Raw genomic sequence first — 17,953 nt, 5'->3', positions numbered from 1 at the left:
GTGCGGAATTTTATGAGGATTCACACATTGTCATTTAAAAAGAGCTCAACTCTATATATTACAGTTTGGATGAGATGCCAGCTTGTTAAAAGCAAAAAGATAATACAGTGGTACCTCTGGATACAAACAGGATCTGTTCCGGATCCCCACCCATTCGCATCCTGAAGCGAACATAACCTGTGTCTGTGCGTGTGTGGGTCGCGATTTGCCGCTTCCGCGCATGACATCATTTTGACCATTCTGTCACTTCCGGGTCACTGCGGAGTGCAACCCAAAAGCGCTCAACCTGAAGCATATTTAACCTGAGGTATGACTTTAATTGGAAGTGATCCAGTCGTGGCCAGACCTGGACTACTTTCGATTTCAAAGTAAGATGGACAGCTGTTGCATACCTGAAATAGAGCTCTCAAGGGAGAGGCAATGTGAAGGAAGGTGTTTTGATTTCAACATGGACAAAGGAAGAAAGCAAATATTCCCTCTGCAAATTCCCTCTGCAAGCTAAAGAATATGGATTTATAAAAATATGATGGAAAGTCATTCATCAGTGGCTGCGAGAACAAAGGGTTGGATAGGAATGGTGGAACTTGGACTAAGTAAGAGAGCTGGCGCAGGATTAAGGGAATAACATCAACTTCTGAGAGCAGGAACACGGGAAGTCAGGCAAAATGTTTAATTCAGATTAATTGGCTAGTATTGAGATTTGGCATGATTTGGAAATGTATTAATGTGGTTACCATTGGATTGTTATTAATGAAAAATTAATTAAAAAATATTTATTTTTAAAAAAGAAAAGTTGGCAACTCACATATTTCAGGGCAGACCCAAGACAAAGGGGTCTTACTCCAGTTTGAGCCCAAAACCAACTAAATAACTGCATATTTTCATATCAACATGTATGTGTGGAAAGCCAGTGTAGGTTTCTACTTCCTACAGAGGTGCAATTCAGGGTGAGGGGACTCCACCTCTCTACATTTCAGACTGCATATTATTCTTCAGGATCACCGATATCCCTCACCAACTTCATGGGACTACGTACTAGCTGTTGTTGTAACTCAGGATTGGAATCATGCACAAGGAATGTATGAAAAGGCACAAATATAAGTGGTTGCTGTTTGATCTGTGATAACATAGCTACAGCAAGTATATATAGAAAAAACAAAACACACCAAACGCTTATAAAATGCATTTAGTACACACACACACACACACTTTGCAGCCCTTCTTAGGTTACTTTGTGCTTGTGTACAGTGTCAATATTTGTGCACAAGTAACATGCAATTCAGCCTTATACAGGCACAGCAAATTCCCTTAAAAACTGAAGCTTCTGGAAAGGGGGATAGAGGCAAAGACTGCAGCGATGGAACAATTGCTTCCACTGGGGGGTGGGGGGCAGAAAAGTTTGTGCCCTTTGAAATAATTCTGCTGAAACTCCTTAATAAACAAATAGAAAACGAAGGCTAAGCGATCTCTAAAAACGTTTGCGTTTTCAACTGCTTGCTCTTTAAGGGAAATAAATAAAAGTCGAGGCATGAGCATAATCGTGATAGAAGAGGAGAGAAAATTTAACAAGGAGGGAATTCTCCCATTCAAATCCTTGATAGGAAGAAGAGTAAATAATCCGAGCTGGGCCAAAGGGTGCCACCATGGCAACAGCAAGCAGGAAGAGACTTACAAGTTAGTCAGCTGCTGCACGGGAGAATCAGTGGCCATCTCTGTTAGTGGAAGTAATCTGATCCCAACTTTCTGTCCTTTTAAGCCATCAGGCTCCTTGTGCCTTTTGAACAAGCTGAAAAGACACCAAGCTCAACGCACCTACAAAGATTGGCACATGTTGCTGTTTGCCTCCCACCCCCATGTCATTCAGAATGAGACTAATCCTGATGGGCAGTGACAAACGCATGGATGCACACTCGTAGCTCCTGTTCCAGACCAACGCAATTCACTTCAACATACTTAGAAGAGAAGCCGCAGATTCGTTCTTTTGCTATCGTCTGTGATGAAAGCAAACAGGAAAATAAATGATGGGGGCCCCAGGTTAAGACTGGTACAGTCAAACTTCGGCTCCCAAACGCCTCTGTTATCATACATTTTGGCTCCTGAATGCCGGAAACCCAGAAGTAACTGATCCACCTTTTGAACGATTTTCGGAAGCTGAAGGGCTTCTGGAGAGGTGTTTTTTCCTTCCCTCCATTGACTTTGTCGACTGCCCTTTGCTCTTCAGTTGTCAAATGTTTCGGAAGTCAAACGGTCTTCCGGAATGGATTATGTTCGACAACCAAGGTTTGACTATCATCTCTCTTGCCAAAGCACCAGAACCGATGCACCAGATTTTGGCCCTTTAGTTCACAGTGTTTCTTATTAGTATTTTTATTTAAAAGTTTTCAACAAAGATTTTTCACAATGCTTTCCATAAGAAGCATTCACTAACAAAAGCCTGGCCTGGAGTAAAAACCAGCACCCTGCATAGAGAGTAGGATCAGCAGCAGCCTATGCTCATGCACAAAGATAGAAGCATTATTATTATTATTATTATTATTATTATTATTATTATTATTATTATTATTTTCACTCCTACCACTTAGTGAACACAGTTTCCCTTGGTTTACAGAAGGCTCTGTGGTAGTTGAAACAGAAAAGGTAGGTGACTGGAGTGGAAGTGGTTCTCCACCAAAGTCCAAGCTGAACAATTATGGCATAAATTCCAAAAAGGAAGAAGAAAGGAGATGGGATCCATGATGGCGGAGGCAGTGAAGTATCTCACCTGCTTTCTAACAGCTGTCCAAGTGCGTTTCCTGTTCCAGGTGGTGAATGACCTAGCAAATCTTGGATCTCCATGCTCAACCTTCCTATCCAAAATACTGAGTTTTAACTAAGCTGTTTTTTTCCAGTGCGCACCCACCATTATTGTCTTAACATATCTGTTGCGAATTAACCCAATGCACCAAAATCTCCCTGCAATTATACTTGGGGTCTCTTTCGAAAATGAACATTGGATCCAGTGCCATTTCCACTTGAAGCGCTTTCCCGCAGGGCCCTAATGCGCCCCGTGTTCCTTGCCCAGGTGGAAGAGGCTATGTGCACTTTGAGTTGTTTCCCATCTCTGGCCAGGCTGTTCAGTTCCCCCCACTTTGCGTGCTTCAGCAATGGAAGCAAATTAGAGAGACCCCTCACCATCCTTGTCCCCCTTTCTCTACAAGGGTCAGGTTGCAAAGCCAGAGCTCAGTCCTGTGCAAAAGGTGATTTCCTTTGTATTCAGAACAGGGGTGCCAACTTGAAATATTGGGGTGGGTGTCACGGAAGCTACACCCTGCACAATCAATCCCAAGTTCCAGCACACACACATACACAGCATTTGAACGGCAATGCCCATAAACGTGAGGGGCTGGCTCCCTCAAATATTTTATGGGTTGTGGCGAAGGGACCTCGGCCCCTAGGAGTTGACTCCTATAATAGTAATAATAATTTATTATTTATACCCCACCCATCTGGCTGGGTTTCCCCAGCCACTCTGGGCAGCTTCCAACAGAATACTAAAATACAATAACCTATTAAACGTTAAAAGCTTCCCTAAACAGGAGGATACAGGAGGATAATTTGGGGTTCTAGACCTAAGTATTAACCCCATCACGTGCTTTCAGGAGGTTCAGATTGGGCAGTTTCACACACTACTAACATGTTCACATTCACATTTTGGATGCCTAGCAAAAACAGTGAATGAATGGGACAGAAGAGCTTGTGGGACTTGTACAGGTCAATGAGCTCTTTATGCCTCCATCTCCTACCTCTGGGAACCAATGAGACCAATCCTTCCCCTTTACAGTGGTGCCCCGCAAGACGAATGCCTTGCAAGACGAAAAACTCGCTAGACGAAAGGGTTTTGCGTTTTTTGAGCTGCTTCGCAAGACGAATTTCCCTATGGGCTTGCTTCACAAGACGAAAAACGAAAACATCTTGCAAGTTTGTTTCCTTTTTCTTAACACCGTTAATACAGTTGCGACTTGACTTCGAGGAGCAACTCATAGAACGCGGTGTGGTAGCCTTTTTTGAGGTTTTTGAAGATTTTGGTGATTTTTGAAGCTTTTCCGAAACTTCTTTTGCAGCCATTTGGTAAGTTAAACTTTTAAAACTTTTTGGGGGGTTTTTGGATTTTGGGTTGGGGTGTTTGGAATTCAAGGACTTGGTGTTGGGGAGGGGGTTTGCAAGAATCTGGAAGCTTGTGGTTTTTTCCCCCTGCATTTTTATGATTTTCTGTGACCATTGGGCCACTCTGCTGTTTTTTTAAAAAAAATTCTGGATTTGAATTTCTGTGTGGTGGGCGGCTGGGGGAACAGTTGGGGAGGGGGTTCTTCAGCAAGAAGCAAAGAGTGAAAGAGGAACCTTCTTCGAGTTGTCCCCCAGAGTCTTAGAAAATGTACTGTACACTTCATTGATTTTTAAATGTTTTTCTGTCATGTTTAGAAACTTAATTTATTGTTCCTTCAATTTTTGAAATGCTCTTTACAGTATGTGTGACTTTAAAGAGCACTTAATAAACTCTTGTTGTACCAAATTTGGCTTTGTTTGGACTTTTTTTGACCATTGGAACGCATTAATTGAATTTCAATGCATTCCTATGGGATTTCGTGCTTCGCAAGACGAAAAATTCGCTAGACGAAAAAACTCGCGGAACGAATTAATTTCGTCTTGCGAGGCACCACTGTATATTGCCTAAAAAGCAGTGGCGTACCCAGGGGTTGGCCCCAGTAAAAGGCAGACCCATGGGAGCACAAATATTGCACCTGTCTATTCTGGCTCATAGGGACGCGGGTGGCACTGTGGGTAAAACCTCAGTGCCTAGGACTTGCCGATCGTATGGTCGGCGGTTCGAATCCCTGCAGCGGGGTGAGCTCCCGTCGTTCAGTCCCAACTCCTGCCCACCTAGCAGCTCGAAAGCACTCTTAAGTGCAAGTAGATAAATAGGTACCGCTTTATAGCGGGAAGGTAAATGGCGTTTCCATGTGCTGCGCTGGTGCTGGCTCGCCAGCTGCAGCCTTTTCACGCTGGCCACGTGACCCGGAAGTGTCTTCGGACGGCGCCGGCTCACGGCCTCTAGAGCGAGATGAGCACGCAACCCTAGAGTCGGACATGACTGGCCCGTATGAGCAGGGGTACCTTTACCTTTATTCTGGCTCAGATCCTCTAGCAAGGATGCAAGGGACCGATACATCTCCTTGCCAAGAGCACAAGGGAGCCTAGGTATGTGCAGTTCCTAGGAAGCCTGGGAATTGGTTCATTCCCCCCCCAAAAAAAAATATAGTCCAGCCTCCAACAGTGTCTGAGGGACAGTGAACCGGGCCCCTGTTTAAAAAGTTTGAGGACCCCTGCTCTAGATATTGTTGGGTTACTGCTCCTCCCATCATCCTTCCCATCTCTGAAATTAAGAGCAGCTGAAGTGCAAACTGAGCAGCCCACTTTACTAGAAATTAATGAGATAGAAAATGGCAGCATTTCTAATTTACACAACTAGGTCTGTGTTATAATCGAAAGTAAACTGCTCCTTGTAGTAATGGGGGGGGGGTATGGAAATTAAGGAAATCTATGGAAATTAAGGAAAAGAATAAGCACTGAGTGTTAAAGAAATGGAATGGAAAAGACACTCTCCTGCAGTGCCCAAACAAACACTTGAGAAATAAGTGGGGGTGGAAAGAGAATAGAAAATAAATGAGAAGCTGAACTCGCAAGGCAAAAACAGGGCAGAGGCTACCTGCTGCTGCTGACTGCGCAGGTCTGTTATCTCCTTCAGATCCTCATCATGAAGTCTCTTCATTTCCTCACATGACTGCTGGAGGTGATTGTGCTCTCGTACCAACTGGCTATTCTTCCGCTTCAAAGTGTCCATGTCCTCCTTCAGCTGTGACTGGTCACTCAGCAGACGACTGTGCAGTGTACTGTTCAGATATTAGAAATGTACACAGGAAGCGCTTGTAAAAATGCTCCAACGACAATTAAAAAGCAATTTCAGAAAACACGGAACAGCAATGTTGCTTTATCAAGTAAACATCCCCATAAAAGAACCACCACAAATACAGCAAATCCTCTGGACTCAGAGGGGTTTATTAATTATATACAGCTGTGTCTCTCCAGATGTTGTTGGGCTCCTCATCAGTCCAGCCAGCATGCCGAACATCAGTTGTATTCCAAGACTCTCTGGAGGATCATAGTTTAGTCACCACCATTATATAGACTATCAAACACAGAAATTACTATGTGTGGTGTTATCTCCTCCAATTTGATAAAGAAGTTAAAAAATTAAGAAATATCCACCATTAGAAACCACCAGATTTGCACTGTTGCCTGGTGGTATGCATTTTTTGATGTCTAGTTGCCCTTAAGAGAATCCTCCTTAGCAGTGTTATTTACTGCACTGGACTCCAACTTGGAACTAGTGAAAGCAGGGTTCTGAAAGGGGGAAGCAGGGGACAAGTATGATCAATGTATGATGAGAAGGTCATCCACACCAAGCTAAGCTTATACTCCCCACCATAATTTTCAGAAACTGGCTCTCCATCTTCAAAGATATTTTTTTAAACTAATCCTAAATCTGCAGCCAAAAGCTTTGAACATTATCTCTTTATTGATGTTAAAATGATGGCATTTTAAAAGTTGACTGAAGCTGGAGATAAGAAAACTACGATGAAGGACCTTTGAACATTAAAATCTAAGGCAGCTTAACTGACACATAGTAATGGTAGGAGGAAACCAAAATACATCTCTGTGCATATGCGGTGTGCCTTTACTTACTGATAGAAATCAGCCTCCTTAGCAGATTCTTCACATCTTTTTAGCGTTTTGGTGTGTTGGTTCTGTAGAGACTGCAGATCGGACATTGCCTTCATGCACTGAATCTTCAGCCTTTCATAATCATGGTTTGGCTTGGGGCTAGGCCTACCACAAAGATAGATTTCAGCTGAGCATGACCTTAACACAACATTCACATGAATACACATCAAACATTTTAAGTATTAAGGTGAAAGAAAACACGCACCCCTCCTCCAAAGGTTAGTTTATATGAAACAAAAATGATGTATTAAGCATACTCTGTACCCACATGGAACAGAGTTGGCCACTGGTGGTTTAAATAATTTGCAAAGATAACATCACTAGTTAACAAAGACTGGTACAGTCATCTAGGGTCATCTAGTTCAACCCCCTGCAATGCAGGAATCTTTTGCCAAACACAGGGCTGTAAACCACAACCCTGAGATTAAGCGTCTCATGCTCTCTGACTGAGCCATACTAGGCATCCTTAGCTGCCCCCCACCCAACTCAAACAGCTGTGGCTTGGAAAAGAGCCAAAGACCCATGCTCAAGTGCACATGCATTAGACCTGGGAATATACCCTCATGTGACCGTTCAGTCTTTTACCTGCAGTCATCAAAGGTTGACCCAGGAGACGACAGTGCAAGACGCTTCCTCAACTCATCTCTCTCACGGGTAACCTGGCGGAGCTGAAACAAAATGGTCTCCAGTTTCTCATTCATCTGCCTCACATCAATGACTGCAGGGGGTGGTGATGATGGTTTACCCGTTGTACCTGTTGCCAAACACAAACAAGCACGGAATTAGGGGGTTAGACAAGAGCATTTAAAAAAACAACCCCAAACAACCCCCAAGCAATCTGTTTGCCAGAAAAGGTGGATAAGTGAACAAGCTATTCCAAAGGAAAAGACTGATAAATTTGCCAGGGCCATGCATGGCTGCAATAAAGACAGACTTGGGGTGCTATCCACAATGCTTCCAACAACAATTGTTTTGTTGATTTGTTATCCCCTAAAATTAGTTATCTAAACACAATGTATTGAGAACTGAAGTCAAGTTTCTAGGCCATGTAGCTTTGGAGACGAGCTTGAATACCACTGAGTGCCACCTGATGACTCCCAAAGATTATCAAAATAACAGAGCGGTAAAATTTCTTATAAAGAATAAAATCTTAGGGCCTACTCTCTGGGCACAGTATTCTGTCTTCAGCTACCTATTCCTCTTACACTGATTTTCTACTTAATCCTAGGCTATCTGGAGATTATTAAAAAAGCAAATGCTGACAACTGGAGCATTGTGGAGCAAGCTGAAGAGCTAATGGTGACAAAAGCAATAAAACAAACCAGAGCCAAAGGGATTCAAATTCTGCCTTTTCCATGGGAGGAAATTCTGAAATAAGTCCCACAGCCCTTCTCTTCATTAAAATGTCCCCCAGAAACAGATTCTCTCTGCTCAATTTAAGATGGAGCCTGAGTTTTTCATTACCGCAAAAGGTTTCCTAGCATTGTCAAGTGTGACTTGGCATATGCTTCAAGTAGCCCTCTAGCTTCAGGGGATGGGGAAGATTTGCAACACTCATCCCTTTCCTTACAGAGGACATTTCTAGCTGAATGCTAAAAGGCTTTTTATTTCATCTGACAGCTCACTTCAGTGTGAAGGAAGTGACCTGGGCTTAAGCTCCGTCTTCTTTTTTCCACCTGACTGACTGCTTCATGCCACAGCATTTCCATCCTTCGCTCCAGCCAATCCAATTCCTTCCAACACGCTTGGGCCTGGAGACCGAAGCTCCGTTTTCTAAATTATTCCCCCACCTTTCGGTAACGTGCCTCTTTTCAGACAAACTGGATTTGTCATAACATATTTATTACAACTGCCGCCAAGTGCAGCTTGTTTTGTCAGCTTAAATAAGTGCTTCACAACTCAATTTTTGCTTCCACACTCAGCCCTGAGAACCAATCAGTATGTGGGTCACTTTTTCAGGCTTGCTTCCAGGTAGCCAGTTTCCACTCTAGTCACCAAAGTAGGCTCACTCATCGAACAGGGATGTGTCTCATCAACATGGTATTGTGTCCAATGTACTATACACACAATGTCCATGAACTTTGGGGATAAAAAAGGAGATATAGATATGGTGGCTGGGGACAAAGAGGGCAGTGTCCTCCAACTTGGCAACCTCCAAGAAAAAACTGTTGGCAGTTGCAGCGCCTGCTGTAGGTATAGAGACTGATGCGGGAGAGACATGTTTTGTTGCAGCTGGGGCAGTTGGAGATGTGTGATTGTGCACCACTGTGTTGTTTCTTCTCCTCCCATCCAGCGGCCATTTCTCCTTGTCACTGCTATGGATGCACAATTTGATGGCCTTTCTCCAGCAACTTCGATCATCTGCAAGGGATTCCCACATGGTGTGGTTAACGTCACTAGCCTTTGTGTCACATTTGCAGACATCTGTGTAACACAGAGATGGTCTGCAAATTGGCCTGGTGACTGAAGTCGGCTCCCCATAGAGCACATCCTTGGGAATCCTGCCATCTTCCATTCTGTGGACATGGCAAAGCCAGCATAGACATCGCTAAGACAGGAGTGCGAACATGCTGGGAATATGGACTTGGGAAACATCTTTGTTTCACATTCTATCCTGCCATGCGCTACTGAAAGTCCTCCTGATGCAGATATGGAAGGCGTTGAGGCATCTCTCCTGATAGCTGCAAGTTGCCCACGACTCACTTCCATAATGCAGTGTGCCGAACATGCAGGCTTCGTAGACCTTCATCTTCGTATCACATTCTCCGATACCCTTTTGTGGAGGTGGGCCCTTGCCAAAGCTATTTTGACATTACACTTGTCCAGCTCGGCATCGATGGAAAGATTGCTGGTTATGGTGCATGCATGTATTGCTGTGAACCCAGAAGCAGCAAGAAAAGGGGGCGTGGAAGGCTTATACACACTCCTCCATTGCGTGCAATGACACAAAATTTAACCCCCAAACAAATCAGGGGTTGCCTGTACTACACAGATGGTACTGCACTTCTTTGCACATGTCAAAAATGCTTTCTTCTATATCACCTAATTTTGGGTGGAGGATTGCAATAAACTTTGTACGTATCATTTATATTGGGAATGTCAGTTAGTGCAAGATTTTTGGAATTTAGATAATTACTGAAGAAACTATTGTTTTTTGTCCAAATTTAATGTTACTAAATATTTTGATGATGCCAATGTAAATATATTGTCAAAAGAACTGGCTTTATATATGATCTTGGAAGCATGGGAAGTACCGTATTTTTTGCTCTGTAAGACTCACTTTTTCCTCCTAAAAAGTAAGGGGAAATGTGTGTGCGTCTTATGGAGCGAATGCAGGCTGCACAGCTATCCCGGAAGCCAGAACAGCAAGAGGGATTGCTGCTTTCACTGTGCAGCGATCCCTCTTGCTGTTCTGGCTTCTGAGATTCAGAATATTTTTTTTCTTGTTTTCCTCCTCCAAAAACTAGGTGCGTCTTGTGGTCTGGTGCGTCTTATAGAGCAAAAAATACGGTAATTGCAACTCATTGGGTGGGAAACAGCCCCATTTTTTACACTGGATGCTTGGTACCACTCACTCTGAAGTATAGCTATAATGGAGCAAATTATGCATAATTTGGAATTTCGACAAGGACTAGATCCTCTAGCCACTTTTATGTGATTTGGCATTCTCTCATGACATATACAATGGGACCATCATTTTCAAGACAACCCTTGTCACAAACCTGGCAAATCTGAAACTACAGTTGCAATCGAATTTATTCAACCCCCATTGCAAAGCAGTTTTATTATCAAAATTTACATACTTTCAGCTGTATGCAATGAGCAAATCAAATCAAAGCAATTGAAATAGCTCAACACAACGGATGCTTCAAGTAGTTTCTCCAAATTCTGCTGGAAAGGCACTGGCTTCTCCAGTCTCACTATTATTCAACCCCTTGGATGGAATTCCTCGCAACAGCACAAATACAACTGGTGTTGTCTCAAGCACACCCAATGCAACTCAAGGGCTTTGTGAGTTGCACCAGGTGTGCTTGAGGTGGAACACATGAAAAAAGGACCACCATTTTTCGGAAGACATATTTGCATGTGACGGATTGTATTTAAGGCCCTCTTCCACTGGAAAAATGCAGCCAACTTGTAACCTGAGCTTCTGTGACTGTAATCTGTGCCACTGTGATTACAGTTCATGGGCATTTGTGGTGTCTGCTGCCTCAACCTTGTATCCCTATGGAGAGGTGCCTGCAGTTACAACACATGGCTAGCAAGGGAAGTCCAAGGCCATATGGGCTGGCGGGCATCAGAGAACCTTGGAAAGAGTTGCAGGGGTTCTTGCTTCTAAAGAAAGGTATCTCCTTGTATGACCTTGGCTCCTAAATGCAAAACAAGTGTCCTTGTTCCTGCCATTTCTATCAGAATGATGCGATTAAAAAACTACTTATGCAAGGGTCAGGGGTGAGGCGCACAACTGTGGGGGAAGATATATGCATAAAAGTAAAAGAATCGCTCTTCACATCTCACTGGCATCTGAAAAAAGCACATGATGCAACAGAGTAAAACTTAGAAAAAGGCACAGTAAACCAGGCCAATGCTCTTTGTGAACCACCTAGCAGCAGGGCATAGTTCAACTGCTATCAAGTTCGTCCAAAGCCTCATTTTTTGGTGCTTGGGTGGGTTTACAATATAGCGCGGGTGGTGCTATGGTCTAAACCACTGAGCCTCTTGGGCTTGCCGATCAGAAAGTTGGCGGTTCAAATCCACGCGACAGGGTGTGCTCCTGCTGCTCTGCGCCAGCTTCTGCCAGCCTAACAGTTTGAAAGCACACCAGTGCAGGTAGATAAATAGATACTGCTGTGGTGGGACGGCAAACGGGGTTTCTGTGCGCTCTGGTTTCCGTCATGGTGTTCTGTTGTTCCAGAAGCAGTTTAGTAATGCCTTAACACAATCCTGGAAGTGTAAAACAGATCTTCCTCTTACCCTCCCCCAAACAAATACAATGTGCGGAATCACCACTTCTAGTTGTGCAAGAACAAGGACTGCACTTCCAACAGAGTTCTCAGCTATTTCACCTGTGTGTATTATGAACAAGAAGGTAGATTTGTTCACAATCAACATGCACTCAAAGCAAACAACCACAACACCTAAGGCACAAGCACAGTTCTTACCAGTACTGCTGAGAGAACTGCTGCTTTCAGAGTCTGATGGCATTATGGACAGTACGCTGTAAGTCGATCCTGTGGGGGGTGGGGAAGATAAAAATTTACAGATTAAAAAAAGTGTTGCTTAATTTACATGGGATATGCAGTTAGCAAGCACAAGCAACCTTAAAAGTTTTCCTACCATCTCCCAATCCCCCTTTCTCTAAAACAGCTTCTCACCTTGTCACCTATGGCAAATAGCATAGGTTTTGTTCCCTTCATTCCATGACTACCAGTTTAGGTAGGCCAGTCAAACTGAAGACTAAGTCGGCTGCCACCACTCCCCTTTATACTCCTAATCTTGGACAGGAGAGAGCTCTGAAGCAGAGATAGCATCCAGCCTTAGACACAAATACACCCATGCACCTACTTAGCATAAACTAAGGAACTAGGAACATTGGAAGCTGGAATAATCCTGCAAGTTTCCATACAAATGCATCCAGGACCCCAACAGTCAAATTCTGCCACATTTATTCAAAATATAAAAGAAAGAGAAATAATAAAATAAACAAGTGTCTATTACATCTTATCCTATTATAGCTACTTACAGTCTTTTGGCTTTATGTATAGCATAAAAGGTCAGTTGAGGGATTTTGTGTGACAACAGCACACTTTTTAAAGAATTCTGATCCAGGTGGGCCTTAACTAACAGCTGGCAGTGTCAAAACAATCACAAGCCAGTCAGGTGATTGTCCTGGGGGCCGAAACTGGGGCGCATTGAATTTTTCATCTTTCAAATTTCAAAAATGAGGAGCACTAAGAAGTTGCAACATGACTGGGGAATTACAGATACAATTAATATAATTTAGTTTTGTTCGCTAAGTAAAATGTGTGTAAAATTGCACAGAAATCATGAAAAATGATTTTCAAGCTGTTGCAGTTATAGTATATATCATTATTATTTTTTATTTAGCATTACCTGACGTTTTCAGAAGGTAAAATTGCAATTCTTTGGTTTTCAGAAAGCATCAAACATCACAAAAATCCCTCACACCCAAAACTATATTTTAAGACTCCTCACTGAAGAAATTCACAAAAATTAAGCTCCACGCCCTAAAATGACATGACCTACAAACAACCAAGGGGCAGTGAGTGAGAGATGGGCTACTTGGCTAGAGAAACGCTGGAGATAGGCAATCAAGGTGCAGAACAACAGTCTTTTTTCAGCTCTTGGAAGTAACTCCTTACAGAAATTGGAGGACTGGGAAGATCGAACAGGCTCAAAGGAGGAGGTTAGGGAGAGCAGAAATGTGCTACAACCCTCTCCTCCCAGCAACCAGGCAGGGGAATTTAGCTGGAACAGGACTCTGGTACACCCATGCTCTCTCACCAAACACAAAATGTCTGCAACTGGTCCCCAAATACATTCATCCATCTGTACATATTCCCACGCATATGAGTGACAACATTTTTACCAAAAGGAAATGAAACCCAGAAGTGCCATTCTCCTTTACAATCTATACAAGGGCGTACCTGTTCATAAAGCGAAAAAAGGGAGGACATGTACAGCTTTCCTCAAGCATCCCTAAAAGCTTGAGAGTATCCTAAAAAGGTGTAAACTTTTCCCACCCCTTTCCCTAAGATACAGAATTGCACTGCAGTGGCAATCCCAACTACCCCCACAAACTCCAAATTTTCAATACCCCATTGTGGCTGTGTCTATTCACCCACTCCCACTCCTCCAGGCTGCTGGATAGTTAAAAGCTTGATGGTTTTTTGGTGTGTGTGTTTTTTAAACATCCTTTCCCTCAGGACTGCAGGTCTCTTCAGAGGGAAAGATCCTCCATATAGCCACGGTCCCTGGCCTGATGCCTGACTTGAACCACAGACTGAAAAAGGAATGCCAACCATTAAAACTGTGTATCCTTTCTCATCAGTGCAGCCAGATGACAGCCACCAGGCATATCAGGGCCTGGCAGACCTCCACAGAAGCAGCTGGTGCCACAAAAACAAGAAATACCCATATGGGAGATCAACTGGCAACAGGGAAAACGGAGGAAAGAGATTAGCACACGAATCCGAAAGTAATTAAACGAAAGGGCTTCTCTCCTTCCTTCTGTCTCGTTAACCTCAAATGGTCGTACCGCAAAAGAAAAAAGTCAACAGCACTGGTCACTGTAATTATTTGGAACAAAGACAGCAACAAGTACTTTGTCCAATGCAAGACTACTTAAATGGGAAAGGATGACCAATCCTTCAGCAGAAAGGCCAAATGAGGCAAGGCTGTAACCCATCACATGCCAACAAATGGCACAGTGGGCAAGAATAATGTAGTGTTACATAAAAAGGCTCAGGATGTCATGGTAATGAGTGACGGTTTACTGAGCCGCCTGCTGCCTATCCTACACTAAGGCGGCAAAGGGAAATGCTCTCAGCAAGAGAAAACAAGTCCTCCCTCTTCCCTGGCCAGTTCCGCCAACAAACTGCTCAGGTTGACTACGCTCTAGCTCCCTCCCTCCCTTGCCAATGCCAGTGGGATTGAATCTGGCTCCAGGACAAGTAGCCAACTTTGGGCTCTTCAGTAATCAACAGCTGAATTGAGACTGACAACAAAAACAAGAAGAGCTGATTGTGCTAAAGGCACTCTCTGACCCATCACATACCCCTGATATAAAACAGTCTTTACTTGGCATGTAAATGCCACAATGGCAGGAAGCAGTCAGATCTTCCACAGCAGGAAACTGCGCAGCTTGGATGCCATGACAGAGAAGCAGTGTTCGAAATGTGTCAGGTGCATTTTGCACCTGGCTTTCGACCCCTTGCGACCAAGTGAAGATGCCTGGGCCCAAGGATGGTGCCTGACATCTCCACCACCTGGGAAGCATTGGAACTGGACTGCTTTCACACACTAATGCCCCGTCCTGTGGAATTCTATCAGCCAGTGTGGGCCAGTGTGGTGTAGTGGTTAAGAGCGGTAGTCACGTAATCTGGGTAACCGGGTTCGCGTCTCCGCTCCTCCACATGCAGCTGCTGGGTGACCTTGGGCCAGTCACACTTCTTTGAAGTCTCTCAGCCCCACTCACCTCACAGAGTGTTTGTTGTGGGGGAGGAAGGGAAAGGAGAATGTTAGCCGCTTTGAGACTCCTGAAGGGGAGTGAAAGGCGGGATATCAAATCCAAACTCTTCTTCTTATTATTATATTTTATCTGCACAATCGGAATGAATTCTGGAACCAAATTGCTTTTTCTGTGCAGCCTGAGCAGGAGCAGTCACCATTAAGAAAAACAGGTTGGAATAGGCCACAATATATTTGGACTGTCCCTGGATCAAGCACCGTATTTTTCGCTCTATAAGACACACCAGACTACAAGACGCACCTAGTTTTTGGAGGAGGAAAACGAGAAAAAAAATAGTCTGAATCTCAGAAGCCAGAACAAGAAGAGGGATCGTCGTGCAGCGAAAGCAGCGATCCCTCTTGCTGTTCTGGTTTCTGGGATAGCTGTGCAGCCTGCATTCGCTCCATAAGACGCATACACATTTCCCCTTACTTTTTAGGAGAGAAAAAGTGAGTCTTATAGAGCAAAAAATACGGTAACTTTTCTGCTTTAACCTCTCAAAGCTCTTAACCTAGCTCAAGGTTGTCATCTGAACTAGCCCGATGTTTAACTGAGAATCAATCACAGTCAGTTCATCAATTGAAAAATAAGACTTTAGAGCAGTCTTGCCCCAACTGGCAACTAGACATTCTGTTTTGGCGACCGCAACCTTGGTTTAAGGAGCCATATTGCGTCTCCTCATTGGCAAAGTTGATGAAACTTCTCTCTGTTGCAGGAAGCCATACATCAAAACAGCTGCATAAGGCCAAAATCTAAGAGTCATACTCTATTATTACAATTTCTGCAAGGATCAGCTCCCTTTCATTTGCATCTCACTATGTCTAGACGGCATTAACACCCCCATCATATTACCAATAAATCCAAAACAACTGCTAGAAGCTTCCCATTCCTCCTTTTGATAAAGCACTTCTTACAAGTCTTGCACTGCAATTTTTCAGTGAATTAATGGGAACTTGCAAAACATTGATAACCAAACAAAATTGCTATTGTATAGCCTCTGCACACAAACAAAATATTGTTTAAAAGAATAAAAGCCTAGTCAAGCTCAGTGTTCGAAACTCCCATTGTTCTAGGCGCATTTTGTGACAGGGAATTTCTTTCATTAGCGTGAGCAGTTTCTGAGCTCTGGGCACAGTACTGCAGCTGAGATTTCAGATCAAAACTGCAGAGTGGAAGGAAAGGACCTTTTTCTGCCTCTCCACTTCCAGCTACTCTCTGAAGGCGGAAGAGACCCTCTCCAGAATATTAAAGAAGTGGGCAGGGGAAGGACTAGATCATGTGAAAAACAAACATAACATTTTAGTAGCAGTTCATTCATTTTCAGCTTTGTATTCTTGTTATTAAAAAAAAATGTGCCTAGACATTCTGTTGTTGTGCCCATAACCCAGGTTTAAGGTGCCATTTACCTCCTAGCTTTTATATCTTAGTTTCTAACACTGGTCAAGCTAGATTTTAAAACTCAAGCATTTCTATAATGCTTAAGGCAGGTGCTTAATTTTATACATTAGATAAGGCTTCCAACTGAAGTACTTTGGTACAATGCAAGATGTAGTTGGACCTGCTTACCTAACATTTTTGAGATTAATTTAGAAAAGGTGCAGCTATTTTTCTATACATATTTTTCGCTGCACCTTCTCAGAAACAGCATCAGTAAGCATCTCTTCCTAGTTGCCTGCTGGGAATTTCCATTATCAATTAAGCACATGTTTCCCCTTCCACCTTCTCTTCCACACCACTTCTATTGCTGCTGGTAACACCTTCTCTCCACTCCTCCTGACAAAGGCCTGAGTTCAGCAGTATGGCAAATGTTTGCTTATCCACATCTCAGTGCACCAAACTGAGCACCAAACAGGACTCCAATTAGCTTTGGGGATGCAAAGGAAGTTTGATTAAGATGGGAAATGATCCAGTTTATAAGGCTTCCGTTGCCTTTCACATCACTAGAAAAACTGCCCAAGGAGCTGAAAATTCACATGGATATGCCATGCTGCATCTTCTTTTGTTAAAAGCTTGTGTTGCCAGATTTGTCAGAAGCAGTAAAACTCACAGCAGTTGCAAGTGCTAAGGGGTGTTTTTTTGGGGGGGCGGTAAGTGCTGTGGTTATCAAAGCCAAATTTGTGCATTACTGATGTTCATTTACAACTGCAAAATGCGGTTTGACATATGCATCAATTTCACATTGGTGTTTTGCTGCTAATATATATCTAACAGTATGCTGCTTTGTGGTCTCCCCTTTTCCAAGAAAATAGGAAGTTTCAGGGCAGTCTTTTACAGGGTTAATTTCCTTTTCCAGAGAAAAAAAAGTACTGGAGACTAGGCATGTTTTTGCATATCCATGAATAAAAATGAAAGATGACCAGAAGGAGCAGGCAAGTACTGTACCCTGTCAAACTATTCTCGTCCTTTACAAGCATATTATAAGGGTCAAATCTGGTCCGTAGCTATTGCTGAAAAATTAAGTTATAGTAAGTCAAACAAAAGGCTTGTAATCAACCACATGGCAAAAAATAATAATATTTAAAATATAAATGATGCACACAATCTTAAAATGTATCCAGTGAAATATGCCAGTATTTGGAATTCTTAGTAACTCTTCAAGTGAACAATCTCATACGACCCCGAGGACAACGTCCTGATATTTACAAACAAAACAATTTATAATAAGGACATGTTACTATGCTCCAATATCAAGAATTGTTCTACTTCCCAGGAACTGTGAATGCAACAACTCACATTTGTACTTTTTAAAAAAGAGTGCTTAATTTTAAACTTAATATTTCACTGGATACATTTTAACATCGTGTGCATAATTTATAATGTAAATATTATTATTTTTTGCCATGTGATTGATTACAAGCCTTGTATCCCCCTTTCTTATATGTT

The 17,953-nt window shown here is 43.0% G+C and overlaps 1 protein-coding gene across 15 annotated transcripts in view; it reads right to left on the bottom strand.

The window, feature by feature from the left end:
• Nucleotides 1-17,953, bottom strand: part of DLG5 (discs large MAGUK scaffold protein 5) — a 114,620-nt gene that overhangs the window by 55,701 nt on the left and 40,966 nt on the right. For 9 of the 15 annotated variants that reach the window (XM_082225102.1, XM_082225109.1, XM_082225113.1 and 6 more), the window contains exons 2-5: nt 11,982-12,050; nt 7,405-7,573; nt 6,781-6,957; nt 5,744-5,927 (exon numbers count right to left, since the gene is read on the bottom strand). In XM_082225102.1, the coding sequence (XP_082081228.1) occupies nt 5,744-5,927; nt 6,781-6,957; nt 7,405-7,573; nt 11,982-12,050 (599 nt within the window). The remainder of the gene's footprint in view (nt 1-5,743; nt 5,928-6,780; nt 6,958-7,404; nt 7,574-11,981; nt 12,051-17,953) is intronic. The other 6 variants (XM_082225110.1, XM_082225116.1, XM_082225112.1 and 3 more) reach the window with 1 other exon arrangement.

This window comes from Podarcis vaucheri, assembly GCF_965113315.1.
Source record: "Podarcis vaucheri genome assembly, chromosome: 5".
In the NCBI taxonomy this organism is placed as follows: Eukaryota; Metazoa; Chordata; class Lepidosauria; order Squamata; family Lacertidae; genus Podarcis; species Podarcis vaucheri.
Note: the sequence above shows the minus strand (reverse complement) of the source record. Positions and strands in the feature narration are given on the sequence as shown.